General features: G+C 42.6%; 2 protein-coding genes across 5 annotated transcripts in view; both read left to right on the forward strand.

Annotated features, from left to right (window-relative positions):
* The first annotated feature begins 20 nt into the window (after positions 1 to 20).
* Positions 21 to 7,773, forward strand: LOC115788300 (neurochondrin-like). Of its 2 annotated transcripts, XM_030741274.1 has the most exons (9): positions 21 to 96; positions 266 to 492; positions 2,962 to 3,439; positions 3,497 to 3,991; positions 4,345 to 4,505; positions 4,952 to 5,190; positions 5,383 to 5,598; positions 5,715 to 5,851; positions 7,003 to 7,773. In XM_030741274.1, the coding sequence occupies exons 2-9, from the start codon at positions 289 to 291 to the stop codon at positions 7,422 to 7,424; spliced, it is 2,352 nt and encodes a 783-aa protein (XP_030597134.1). In that variant the 5' UTR covers positions 21 to 96; positions 266 to 288; the 3' UTR covers positions 7,425 to 7,773. The 2 variants fall into 2 exon arrangements, with proteins under 2 accessions (XP_030597134.1, XP_030597133.1); XM_030741273.1 differs by having other exon boundaries at positions 2,962 to 3,991; positions 7,003 to 7,769.
* Positions 7,774 to 9,172: 1,399 nt separating this feature from the next.
* tfap2e (transcription factor AP-2 epsilon) overlaps positions 9,173 to 13,093 on the forward strand; it is a 13,942-nt gene continuing 10,021 nt past the window's right edge. For 2 of the 3 annotated variants that reach the window (XM_030740859.1, XM_030740860.1), the window contains exons 1-2: positions 9,173 to 9,292; positions 12,222 to 12,665. In XM_030740859.1, the coding sequence (XP_030596719.1) occupies positions 9,254 to 9,292; positions 12,222 to 12,665 (483 nt within the window). In that variant the 5' untranslated portion in view covers positions 9,173 to 9,253. Of the gene's footprint in view, positions 9,293 to 9,972; positions 10,146 to 12,221; positions 12,666 to 13,093 lie in introns of those variants that run through there. The other variant, XM_030740862.1, reaches the window with a different exon arrangement.

Below are 13,093 nucleotides of genomic sequence, written 5' to 3' on the forward strand. Positions count from 1 at the left end.
GCCTTTTTATTGGCTGGTCGCAGCTTGATTCTGACAGTTTCTTGCCGGGAGGAGTACGCACGAGCTGTTTCAGTGTGCAAGAAGGTTGGCATTAAAGTAAGTTGTATTGTTAATGTTTGCCCGTACAAATCTTAAAGTGATGTACACATATTTTTGTCGGCCGGTAGCGGACCAACTGACAGTCAGTAAACTGGTCTGCCCCTATCTTTGAAAGACTGATTGGAAATTCCCTTAAAAAGTTTGCCTCCTTTTTATTTCTCTCTAGGTCGCACAGTTAGTGGGGTCATAATGGCTGATAGGGCCGACGTTACACCTACCGCGAGTAGCCAGCCTCCTGGAAGAGAAGAGCAGGGAGGAGGAGAAGATGGAGGAAGCTCAGAAGGGGATGCAAACAGCGGTTTGACTGATGCCCAGAGGCAGGTATTGGAGAGGTGTGTACATGCACTGACGCACGCTACAAACGACAGTCAGATGTTGGCTGCTCTTCTCTTGGTAAGTATTAGTTTAATTTAATTAACTTAGCGCTATTTTTGTAATGACTTTGCTGCTATTTGGGGGTAAGCCCCTTTAAATGATAACTAAACATTTAGGAAGGTTTTCTTTGTTCGGCGCAGCCAATTTTCTTTTTTGTTTGTTTGTTTTAAACAGCTTTGAGTATAACAAGCGCACGGTTCTGATCAGAGTCCTTCTAAACTTATCTAAATTTAGAAAAACCTACCTATGCTGCACAATATGGCCAAGAGTACTGGGCTATGCTGCTTAATTTTTGAATTCAGGTGTCTTCAGTCCCACTGCCAGAGGTGTGTAAAGCAAGTACCTAGCAAAATAACAATTGAATCAGGGGTTCCTCAAGGGCCTGTTCTTGGGCTCTTTAACCTAAAGCTTTAAAGCTCCTACTATTATCATCAGAATCATAATTCTGCCATTCTTATGCAGATGATACAGTTATACTTATTATTTTCCTTAAATGATCTAATCCCTATTCATAAATTGATGAGCTGCATGACATAAACTGCTGGAAGTCTAAGACAGGGGTATTCAACTCCAGGCCTTGAGGACTATGAAGTAAACACACAATACAGGCTTAAGGGGGAAAAAGAGCCTCTAGGCCTCGAGAGCCCCTGTCCTGCAGATTTTAGATGTGTCTCTGCTTCAACACACCTGAGTCAAATATAGAAGTCATTAGCAGGACTCTGGAGAACTTGACTGCATACTGAGGAGGTAATTCAGCCATTTGATTCAGGTGTGTTGGATCAGGGACACATCTAAAACCTGCAGGACACCGGACCTCGAGGCCTGGAGTTGAATACCCCTGGTCTAAGAACTGAACAGAGACAAGATGGCTATATTTGTTGTTCCAAAAAAAGTCAGCCTGACAATTTATTCATACTTATCATCCTTTTCTCTGAAATGGTGAGCAAATCAAGAACCTTGGCATTATTTTGAACAGTGATCTCATTTTTGCTAATCATATTAAGGACACCAGAGCTGTCTTCTGCCACTTAAGATATATCAGTTATAAAATTTTTATCTCAAACTGACTCTGAGAAATTAGTCTGTGCATTCATATCAAGCAGGTCAAGCTACTGTATCATGCACGATTATTCAAATCATCAGCAAGATGACTGCAACTTGTTCAGAATGCAGCAGCCAATCCTTACACGTGTAGAAATTTGACCGTATTATCCCAGTACTGAACTCACTTAACTGGCTCCCAGTTGAGCGCAGAATCTGCTTTTAAAGTTCTTCTATTAGTTCGTAAAGCACTCAGTAGTTTGCCCCCCAGTACAGCTCTGACTTGCTCAGTGTCTATAATCCAGTCAGACCTCAGGTCATTAGCTGCAGTTCTTTTAATTCTCAGAATTAGATCTGTGTGTGCTGAGGGTGCTTTCAGTGACTGTGATTCTGTTCCTTGGAACAAGCTGCCTGCTGATCTGAGGTCAGTTAAAACTTTGTGCATTCAAAAAAACTCAAAGCCTTTTTATTCTCACAGGCTGGGCCAATAACTGTGCGGTAACTTGCATTTTACTATGTAGAGGTTTACTGTGGTGTCTTCATTGTCTTAAGGTGTACATATGTTTTTGTCATTAAAGCACATAGTTTGTGTAATGAAGCGTGCTATATAAATTCAAATTACCATTGCTGTGGTCCATGTTGACAAATGAGGGTGTAAAACATGCCACCACTGGACCGTGGAGCAGTGGAAATGGGTACGATGTAGTGAGGTCTTCACCATCTGGTAATCTGATGGACATGTCTAGGTTTTGCAAATGCCAGACTGATGGCACTGAGCCAACTGTAATGTCTGGAGAACAGATAATGCAGTGTTTTAAATGTTCCATTGAAGGGAGCTCTTCTTACTCCAGCTTGTCAAGTTTTGGACAATTCTATGCTTCCAGCTTTGTGGGAACACTTTAGGGGAAGGCGCTTCTGTGCCAGCATGACGGTCCCAGTGCAGAAAGCACGGTCTCATAAAGGCATGCTTGGATGAGTTTGGTGTGGAAGTACTTGACTGGCTGGCACAGAGCCCTGACCTTAAGCCCTATCAAACACCTTTGGGATGAACTAGAAGGGAGAGTCAGGTTCTCTCATTCAACATCAGTGACTGACCTCACAAATGCCAAAATCTTGTCAAACCTTTTTCCCCAGAAGAGTTTAAGCTCTTACAGCTGCAAAGGGGAACCAGCTCCAACTAATACCTAGATTTAAAATGTTGCATGACTGTAGGTCCAGTGTAGGTGACCAGTAGTTTTGTCCAGATGTATGTTGACTACTTCAATAGTAACAGGATATTGTGGCAGATAAACATTTTTAATTTTGCATCTCTATAAAAGGGACCTTTTACACAACAAGGGATTACATGATATCGCTGAACCCTTCTCTTTAAAGTAGCCAAGAGCAAAAAATGCACATGCACTTCAGCACTAACCTGTTTATTCCCTTCCATCTTCACATCCTCAGATAAGTCGCTTGTGCCCAGCGAGTGACCTGGACAAACCCACGTTGAAGCGCATCTTTGAGGCGGTGGGCCTCAGCCTTCCAGTTCGACTTCTCCTCACAGCAGTCAGAGGGGGTGAGAACTCTGGCTTACCCCCACGTGAGCTCCTTTCGCTGGGCATTGCTCTGCTGGCTGCCCTGAGCACAGAACCAGACATGGCCTGCAATCCTGAGCTTCTTAGAACCATCCCCCTCCTGCTGAGCCTCTTGGCAAACGGTTTTATGTTTAACCAGCAGAAGCAGGAGGTCCAGGAAGAGCACCAAATGGATGAGAGTCCAGAGTGTAATCCTGCCGGTGGAGCACACTCTGCACAAGAGGCTGAGAGCAGCAAGCAAAAAGGTGATGATGGCAGTGAAGCAAGCAGCAGGTCAGCAGCTGAAGAAGACTCTCTGTCTTGCAGTTTTGATGCAGCCCTGGCTGCTGACTGCTACCTGATTTTGACAGCTGTGTGCACCTTACCCAGAGGCCCAGAACAGCTGCTGAGCAGGGGTGCTGTGGCAGCTGTGTGCCAAGCAGTGCAACTGAACCGGCCTTTCAGCCGTGACAGGGGGCTTGTCGTGCTGGGCTTCCTCCTCTCAGGTAAAAACAAGGACAAAGCATGGCGCAACCACACAACAGAGCTCCTCTCCCTGGTGATCAGGCTCTCCAAAGACTTCTGCCAGTCCACAAACGAGACCAGGCTGGATATGTGTGCCCAGCTGGCACAGTTCCTGCCCCCAGCAGGAGTAGCAACTGAGAATGAAAGGCTAAAGGAAGCCGTGAGACAATTATGGGAGGTACTGAGGCCTATGGTGCAGGCAAAATTAACACAGACACAGATCGGACCAATCCTGGTCCTCTGTGCTTGTCTACTGGATTTATATGGCTGGGATATTGTGGGTCCTCCAAAGTTCTGCTGCTTACTGGTGAACCGGGCCTGTGTGGAGGTCAGACTGGGTTTGGAAGCACCACCTGGTAATGATTTGAGCCCAGAGCTGCAGGATACACTAACAGGTAGTGTACTTATCAAAATAGGATATCGATTTTAAATTTAACTATTCTATTTGCCAGGATGAAGCACCTAAAACAGATAAGTGTTAATGTAAAGCATTCTTCAGTCTCAATTTCTATTTAAGTTCAGTTAGGCTGTATGATTTGCATGCAACTGTCCATTTAGCTGATTTAAACTGACCAAAGAAATTATCTTGGTGTCATTTGTATGTTTTGGCTGTCATGCTTCAGTGTTTCATGCTCTAAACGCCATCGTCTGACTGTTTTTCCTCATTTTTGTTAAAAATCATATAGGGAGATCTGATTAAACAAAGTTGACTACCTCCATCATTTAGCATGAACTGTCTGCCTTGTAGGCTGTTACAGAATCATGGAGGCAGCCATAGAGCAAGCCTGCAGTCCAGGAGTCCCACAGGGTGTTGCTCCCCCTCAGAGTGCCCTCAGTCTACAGCAGAGCAGGCAGATCCTCAGGGTCCTGGAGGAGGCCTTCTCTGCTTTGATATACTACCTGCAGCAGGTGAGGAAATCTAACACTTTCTTTTTCTATACACAACCAGCCATGTGTTGCTGATATTGGAAATTTTATCACTTATGTGTAAAATGATGCTTGCAGTGCCAGAGTTCATCCTGTAGGGATAGAGTTGGGGCGTGGGGGGGGGGGGGGTCTGAAATGCACATGAGCACAGCAATGATTGATTGGCTCATGTTTTCTGTCTTAGCTGTCTGGTTCTACAGGGGTCAAAATTGGGAGAACTTCGGTGGGTTCTGTTTATGATTATATTCCGTTGCATTTTGGTTTCTTTGGAAAGAGCAGAGCCAGGGACAGGGTTTTTTTTTGTTTTTTTTTGTTTTTGTTTTTTTTATATTAAAAGAACAAAGTGTAAAGCATTTCATGAACTTGGTTTACATTAAAATACTTAAACTGTGTTAATATTTATTTGTACAAAATTCTTGCTCTTCCAGGTGGATCAGAGCCGCTATGGTGACCCTTTCGTTTTCGCCACGTTCCGCTCTCTGGGTTCATGGCTGGCTGAGGAGACTTCCTGTCTGAAGAAGGAAGTGACTGGACTGCTGCCATTTCTGATCAGCTACACCCAGAGCCACCTGCACAGGGGGAGCTCAGAGCAGGGCCTCGCTGACTGGATGGCCAAGATGTCTGCTGATGTGGACGAAGTTGTGTGGACAGGCAGAGAGGCTCTGAGGTAAAGATGACATGTGGGAGGAGATCAGTAACATCCAGGGAAAGTCTTAGTCTTGTGTCCCACTACCTTTTTATTTTTATTTTTTATTTATTTATTTATTTATTTATTTATTTATTTTTTCTCTTCCGTCCTCCTCTCCCCCCCTCCCCCCCCCCCCCCCCCCCCCCCCCCCCCCCCCTCCCGGTTCTCCAGGTATCTCCTCCCAGCTCTGTGCCACCTGTCAGCAGAGAAGGGTCCCAGGAAGGTGTTGCTTGACCTTGACACCCCAACCCTGCTGGTGGATTTCCTGACTCAGAGCTGGGTTTCCCTCAAGAGAAAAAGCAGTGCAGCATCTGCAAGAGATCCCAGCATGGAGACGGCTTGCTCTGCACTACTTAACTTCATAGTTACAGAGCCAGAGAGAGTCAGGTAGCTGGTTCATGATAAATACTTTGACTCTGGTGTGATGAACAGTCTCTTTAATTCTACATCAAATGTTTAAGCGCTGGTAAAGAAAAGCATAAACCTGTAAACTTCTTTTCTAGGAAGGACTCATGTTTCAGAAGCCTGGAGTCCCTTCTGAGTGAAGCACTTCCCCTTTTGGTGAATAAGCCCCGCCTCCTGGTCCTAACAGCAAATTGCTGCACTTTGGGACTCATGCTTGGCAGATTAACAGAAGCAGGTGAAAATGGCTTTTGGTTGTTTGTTTGCCAATAACAATTCATTGGTTAGCTTAAATTCTTTAGTAACTTCTCAGTGCAGTAAATAAACCTGATGTAGCTTCAGCGCTTGTATTTGTCCTCGGTGTTAGTGACACTTAAGTCCATCCCTCTGAGGGCCCATGAACCAGCCTGCTGGAGACGGCTTTCCGGTATAAGCAGATATCTGTGCCAAGACTTCAATTTCCCTCCGCTGCTCATCTTACAAGTGTGTAAATGTATTTAAAAAGTTAGATGGTCAATTAGCTACAAATGGAAAGGGAAAAGCTTGTTGCACCAGAAGTCTTTTCCTTGCCTACGGATTCATACACACAACCTGTAGATTACACTGACTAGTAAAGCTGTGATGCAGTGCTTTTTATTTTTTATTTTTTTTTCCTTTCCTATGGAAAAATGTCACTACCAGAGCTGCAGAAACTAGGAAGCCTATGGACTGAGTCTTGGGACAGTGCATTAAATTTCTCATGCTGGCTCTTAAACCAATCAATTTTTCAGTCACGAACAAATGAGTAATGTCACAATAACATTGGGCAAGTTTCATAAAGGTTCAGCATGCTCCTGTCATCTCGACCTTTTTAGTGTAAGGTTATCATAAAACTCAGTATTGGTGACCTGCAGATTCTTTGTTATATTCTCCCCCTCTCCGCTGGACGAAGTGTGTGTGTGTGTGTACACAAAGGCAGATGTGGTCCAAAGCTCCTTCTGTTTCTGCTTAGCTGTTTAGTCTTTCCTTCCTGTGAGTTTTCAGTCAGAATCTAGTTGTAGTCTCAGTGGTCCTGCAAGATCCTCAGTCTTGGTCTGTGACCAAAAATGTGACACATTTAGATGTGAAGGTGCCAGATTTTAATCTTTCATAGCTGTAAGAATATACTTCCAGGTAAGCATCAGTCCTTTATACCATTTTAAGGTGGTGGTTTTTGTCTGACCAAAAAAAAAACTTTGTAAACTAAAAGCTGCAAGTTTTTGTTTATAGCACTTTCAATCTTAAGGTATTTTTGCTCAGATCAGTTGAAACAGTAATGGACTTGAGCTGTTTGCTAAATTCTGTTCTCAGCAAAGTGCCATTTTTTTATTCATTTTTTAAATTTATTTATTTATTTTTAAATCTTTGCAGGCGCAGTGGAAGTAGGCCAGAGACGTTTCCTTTCTGCAGCTCTCAGGTTTCTTTGCAGCGCCCTGGACTCAAGCTCCAGTCCTGGTCCACTGAAAGTGAGCCTGAGCTGGGAAGACAGTTGGGATGATGCCGCAGAGCTCTGGAGGCTGAGTTTGCAGGCTCTGGGAGGCTGCGTCCGTGCCCAGCCCTCCATCACCACCCTGATCAGAGAGGAAGGTTGGCTCAAAAACATGCTCACCATGCTCTGTCAGTGTAGCGCTCTTCCCGACCAGCTGACGCAGGATGCGCTGGAGGAGGCTCTGTGTGTCATGGCGGAGCGGTGCCCAGTGTGTAAACAAGAGATTGGAGACATGATGAGGAGATGCAGTGACGGAGCATTGAGCAATATGAAGAAGCTGGAGAAATCAGTGGGACTGCAGTAAAACCGGCTTCGCTGGACAAATGGTTCAACCTTTTAATAGACTTTTAACTTAGTGAAGTGTTGCCAATAAAACAGGGAAATTTCTGACACCAAACTTGTGGTATAAATATTTTTGCTTTGACTTTTTTGTAATGAGATGAAACCCAATAAAATTTGTTTTTATAGAAAATGTGGAAGATTGTTTCTGTGCATACTTCTGTGTGACTGTACCCAGTTTGTCAGACTGACCTACTTTATTGTTTTCACCATAAATCATTGAACATCTGAGAGCTGTGCAGCCAGGTGATCCACAGACAGCTGTACCTCACATGGAGCTGAGAATGCACATGAACTGTTACTCAAATGTGAATGTTAAAATTTAAGTGCCTTTAATAAAGAGTTATTTTTGTTGGAGAACACGGTTTTGTGTTTTCTCTTTTCTCTCATGGCTTTATTACACCTGCTACTTAGTTTTGTGCTGTAATTGAGCCATAAATTAAATATGCAGGTCTGCAGTGATGGAGCTGTTCAGGAACAGGAAATTGGTGAGAACTACAAGACAAATGTTCTGGGTTTTTAAAAGTCAGCTGAAGAGAAATTAACTTAAAAGCTAATAAAGATTAAACTAAAAAAAAAACTGGCACCTTTGATTCTGAGACTAATACACAGACAAAAGGGGAAATAACACATTTCCTGCTCAAAGGTCATATATTTGCATCACTCAATCTGTTAACTTAATCATAATTATTGACCTTAGTTTTATGTGGTTGTTTGTGCCTGAAGGTTTGATTTAACATCAACTCCAAAATAACTGCTCAAATGAGGAAACAACTTATTCAAAGTGAATGATTCCTTCCCTTCCCCCCATTATGTGGCATACTTAGTACAGTCCAATTGTGTATTTAGGTGTGCTGCTCTTTTTGACCTCATATGATCAGAGACCCCCTAAAACTGCCCCCCCCCCCCCCCCCCCCCCCCCCCCCCACCCGGGAAAAAAATGTATGAGATAAGGTAAAATTATTTAAGGCTTAACTAAATAACCTAAAATACTTTCAAAAAATACCAAATAAAAAGTTTAATGATTTTATTTTATTATTCCTTCACTATAGATGAGTCCATTCTTTCAGTTACCACGAGATGGCGCACCGAGACTTGATGTGTGGTGAAGTTCTCATTAACAAACTCGTCCTTTACCCTCATTTCCAGACTTTTATTTGTCATTTAGATAATTAGGCTGCTCATTAAATTATAGTGAAGCTAATAATAAAACAAAAATATATCTGAAAAACATCACCACAAAGGACGACGTGAAGTTATTACAACAATTTTACCAGAGGATAAAAGTCTGAAATCAAATAAACTGATTTTTTTTGACAGTTTTCCTTTCACTAATGCATATTCAGTCATCTGCGAATAAAAAAATTGAATGTTATAGTTCATATTAGGTTATTACACAGAAATGGGGAGATAAATATATTTTTTTAATTCTAAAAATGTCAAAATAATAAAGTGAATTTTTGCTTAGGTTAATAATAATTTGTCGTGTGATCGTCACCAGTCAGCCATTTTTAATCCCTCCATCGTTGATCCTATAGTTCTCACACCAACTGTGACAAAAGTTTTCAGCTGCCCCCATCCTCGACTCGTGTCACCTACCGCCCCCCCCCCCCCCCCCCCCCCCCCCCTCCTTCCCCACACCCGTCTCTTTTCTCTGACTCATCCATACAAACTCCTGCATCGTCTCTCAAAGTAACTCACTCCTCTCTGCACCTTCAGCCTGTCTCCTCTCTTCTCCTCTCCGTCCATCTCCAACCCCTCAGCAGCAGCCTCGCGCACGCACCGAGCACCATCATGCTCTGGAAATCCCGAACCAAAACTGACAACGCGCAGGTAAAGTTTGTTTTTTAATTTAAAAAGGTGAGAATTTTCGTTGATCTGCTCCGTGGGTCTGTTATGGTTTATGTAGAAGTGCGTGAAAGCGTGCACACGGTGCGTCTTTTTGTCTATTCTTATGGCAGAAGATAATTTATTAGAGTCGGTTCAGACCCAGAAATGTTCGGGGTGTATCAAAAAAAGTTGAAACCGTTTAAATACTTTAGATTTTAAAACCATCCCTCCAACATTTTTGGCTAAAGTGGAGTGGATAACTGCGCGTAAAAGGACTAAAATCTTTACTTAGACGTTAAAAACCACAGAAGGTGATTTCCTTCTTGAAAATGTGAATTTTGTTTAGACATCTTCAAATAATAAAACCTATCTGGACTCTTACTCTGTGCGTAAAATCCACATCATACTATTTTAAAAGGAAACAATGAAACTAAAAGTACGGTCGGTGTGTGGGACAAACAAGCACGTTAGGGATTTATCTCTTTAAGAGAAGTGGATCCTCCCGACCCCTCCCCTCATTCTGCCGGGTGCGCGCAAAACCTATAAGTAGTGCGCTCATGGAGCGGCTGCCGGACTCTGTGTTGTGTCGTGCGCGCGTGTACGTATCTGGCAGCAGCTTTTATCTGCGCGTAAAAAGCTCCGGTAGACAGAGAGAGGAGGAAAAGTAAATACCAGCACCTCTGAACTGAATGGACCGTTAAAAAAAGGAAAAGAAAAAAGAAAGAAAGCCTGGATTACATCTGGGAGCATTTTTGTGACACCTTATGAGCCGTTGGAAGCCTGCGACTCCTGTTGAATTTTAAATTTGGGGGTATCCAAACTGGTCCAGATGTTAATCCACACCTATTCGGCTATGGTAAGTTTGACAGACTCGGGTTTTTCTTTTGTTTGTTTTTTGTTTTGTTTTTTTTTAGCATTTAGAACTAATTATATCTGTTCGTCTCTAATGGAACTCAATTTTAAAAGGGTTTTGTGTCTTGCACACGGAATGCCAGTAAACCTCAAGGAACGTGCGTAAAAAGATTTCCCATCAGCACTTAAAAAGGGAACATTTTTAGTAAATTAAAAATACAGAAGAAAAAAAAAAACTTCCAGAGAGCGTTAAATTCTTACACCAGCTGTCAGCCAGAGTAATAATAGTTTATGTTTATAGTCTTACAAATGAAATCAGATTTATGATTTAAAAAAATGTTGCTGATTATCTCCTGTAAAAGTAGCAGCGACTCATAGATTACTTCCATAATGAGACTCGCTGACACTGAGTTCACCGTCGCTGAGCCCCGCGTCTGTCCCAGAGATGCTCTTTGTCTGTCTGCAGTCACAACAGCTGAGACCGACTGACAGTAAAGAGTCCATACCTTGGAAGGATGATCATCTTTCTCTGTGTGTTTCGCAGGTTTATGTATATCTATTAAAATATTTGGATTAAAATTTGAAATGCACAATTACGCACAATCTGTATGAGTACTTGTAGTTCTTGTTTTGAAGCCTGACTATAGACGTTGACCACATTTAATATATAGCACATTATAATGTTAATTTAAGGTTATTGCATCGGCTGCTTTTCTCTGAGAACTGATTTGAGTGGGTTTTAATGGCCTAGCAGCAGCCTATCTCTCAGACATGCTTCACAGTTCTGTACCCAGCTGATCCCGGCTTACATTCTGTGCGGCCGGCCTCCGGGTCCTCACAGGGATCTTAATAAAAACGCATGGGGAATCATCCCTCAGCCACTCTGGTCCCAGTCTCAGAAACAGCCTGCCTCAGGGAATGATTGACTCCACCTCAGTGGAGATTAAAAAAAAAAGAAAAAAAGAAAAGAAAAGAAACCTCAAGACATAATTATTTTCAGTCTGACTGTTACTTAAGGTGTTTTCTCACTTGTGGGCCGTCATTTACATTTTAAGCATTGTTTTTCTTACTTTTCTTCTCCCCTTCTCTTTCTCTCTCTCTTTAATTATTTAGAACTTTGCATTGTTGACATTTTCGATATTTATATGCATTTTTAATATAAACATTTTTGCTATTTATTTTTTTATAAAAGTTTTGCAAAAAAATCAGTTTGTCTATTAATTCGTTTCTTGTTGCACTTTTTTATGCATGTTTGGCGTGAAAGGTGGTGTAGAAATAAAGCTGTGCTGAGTTGACCGATGTGCGCTTTTAAGGTGGCCTTTTTGGCTGACAGATAATGGACATTGTTTCCACCACAACAGCATCGATCAGGGTGACCCAGCTTAAAAAAAAAAAAATCCAATTTCACCAGGATGTGTCTGTGAGGCCGAATGTAGGCTAGTGGACTACATGTTGGTACACACGCTGTGAACACGCTGGCATCTCTTTTAATACGAGAGGTCAAACTTGGGAAGTCACATTGAATTAACGTTTGGTTTCGCGCGCCTTGCCAGCCTCAATGAACCCTTTTTGCTTTAATTTTCACTCGTGGGTTCAGTTTGTGTTTGTTGACGCAATTGCAGATTATTTACAGATGGAGCCTCCTCCCGGAGCGACGTGTTGTTGTTGTTGCTGCGCATTACCTGTCCTTTGTGCAGCTTCTTGGTGGCCGTGACCTTTCTGACACTTTTCAGCAGCGATGCCAAAGGCGTCTTCTGCCACTGCGCATCACTTCAAGCGCTGCTGCTATTTCCATCCCACTAATGAAATGGAAATATTTATTTATGGATTCACGTCTCCCTTTTTGTCACTTTAAAACTTTTTTTTTTTTTTTTTTTTTTTTTTTTTACTTTGCTTTTTTGCGACCTAGATGTTTCTTCTTCTTCTTCTTCTTCTTTTTAAATCTTGACTCCTTTGTGTAAGTACTGCTTCGGTTTAAAATATTTTTGCCCGGAGCTCATCATTTTAAATCCTGAAATAATCGGTTCTATTTGAGGACGCTGGGATCCTGATATAAAGCAAACTTTCTGATTTTCTGCAGGACCGCGCAGACGGACTCAGCGGCTCTTCGCCGAGCGGGCGCCTTTCCCAGCTGTCCTCCCTGAACCAGGCCGCCTACTCATCGGCTCCCCCGCTCTGCCACACTCCGGCCTCAGACTTCCAGCCTCCTTACTTCCCACCCCCCTATCCACAGTCTTCACTGCCATACTCCCAGAGCCAGGACTCTGCTTATTCCCACCTGTCAGACCCCTACCCCTCCATCAACTCCATCCATCAGCATCAGCAAGCAGCGTGGCACTCGCAGAGGTCGCGCTCCGAAGAAGGGGGGCTACTGTCACAGTCTCACCGGGCTTTGAGTCTGGACCCCCGTCGGGAGTATCCAGCTGTCCCGCGGCTGCTGCACGGTCTCGGAGAAGGGGCTGCAGCGCTCGGAGACGGTCCTCTCGGGATGCACCTGGGACATCACGGCCTGGATGATCTTCAGGTAACTTTTATTTATCAATTTTGGTTTTCCACTGCTGGTCGCGCGTAAAAGTCAATCGGCAAAGTATGTCTTACAATGTACTTATTTGTTGTGTTTAATTAATTTTCTTTCATAATAATAACATATTATGACAGAAATGGATGGAAAGAAATACTTAGATAAAACGTGTATTGTGGCAAAAAGGCCTCGGGGCAATTTATTTTCGGTTTTTTCTTTCCTCAAAATAACAATTTATAAAGAAACAGGCTACACAAAAATGTTTAAATAAAAAGTAAAAATACGTTACTAATTACTTTCACGTTTAATTTTTTTTCATGAGTATATTTAAAAAAAAAAAATTTTCTTCCTAAAAATATCTTATGTTAATTTCAGTGTTTGATATCAAAACAACAAAGAAACAGCTGCGCGCTGCGTTCGCAAAACCAGAA

This window comes from Archocentrus centrarchus, chromosome 11, assembly GCF_007364275.1.
Source record: "Archocentrus centrarchus isolate MPI-CPG fArcCen1 chromosome 11, fArcCen1, whole genome shotgun sequence".
In the NCBI taxonomy this organism is placed as follows: Eukaryota; Metazoa; Chordata; class Actinopteri; order Cichliformes; family Cichlidae; genus Archocentrus; species Archocentrus centrarchus.

Excerpts from the sequence above, each read along its gene's own strand:
- LOC115788300 (XM_030741273.1), top strand. The coding sequence starts at position 289 with ATGGCTGATAGGGCCGACGTTACACCTACCGCGAGTAGCCAGCCTCCT. Across the intron at positions 5,599-5,714 it reads ACAGAGCCAGAGAGAGTCAG|GAAGGACTCATGTTTCAGAA; the intron begins GTAGCTGGTTCA and ends CTTCTTTTCTAG. Across the intron at positions 5,852-7,002 it reads TGGCAGATTAACAGAAGCAG|GCGCAGTGGAAGTAGGCCAG; the intron begins GTGAAAATGGCT and ends AAATCTTTGCAG.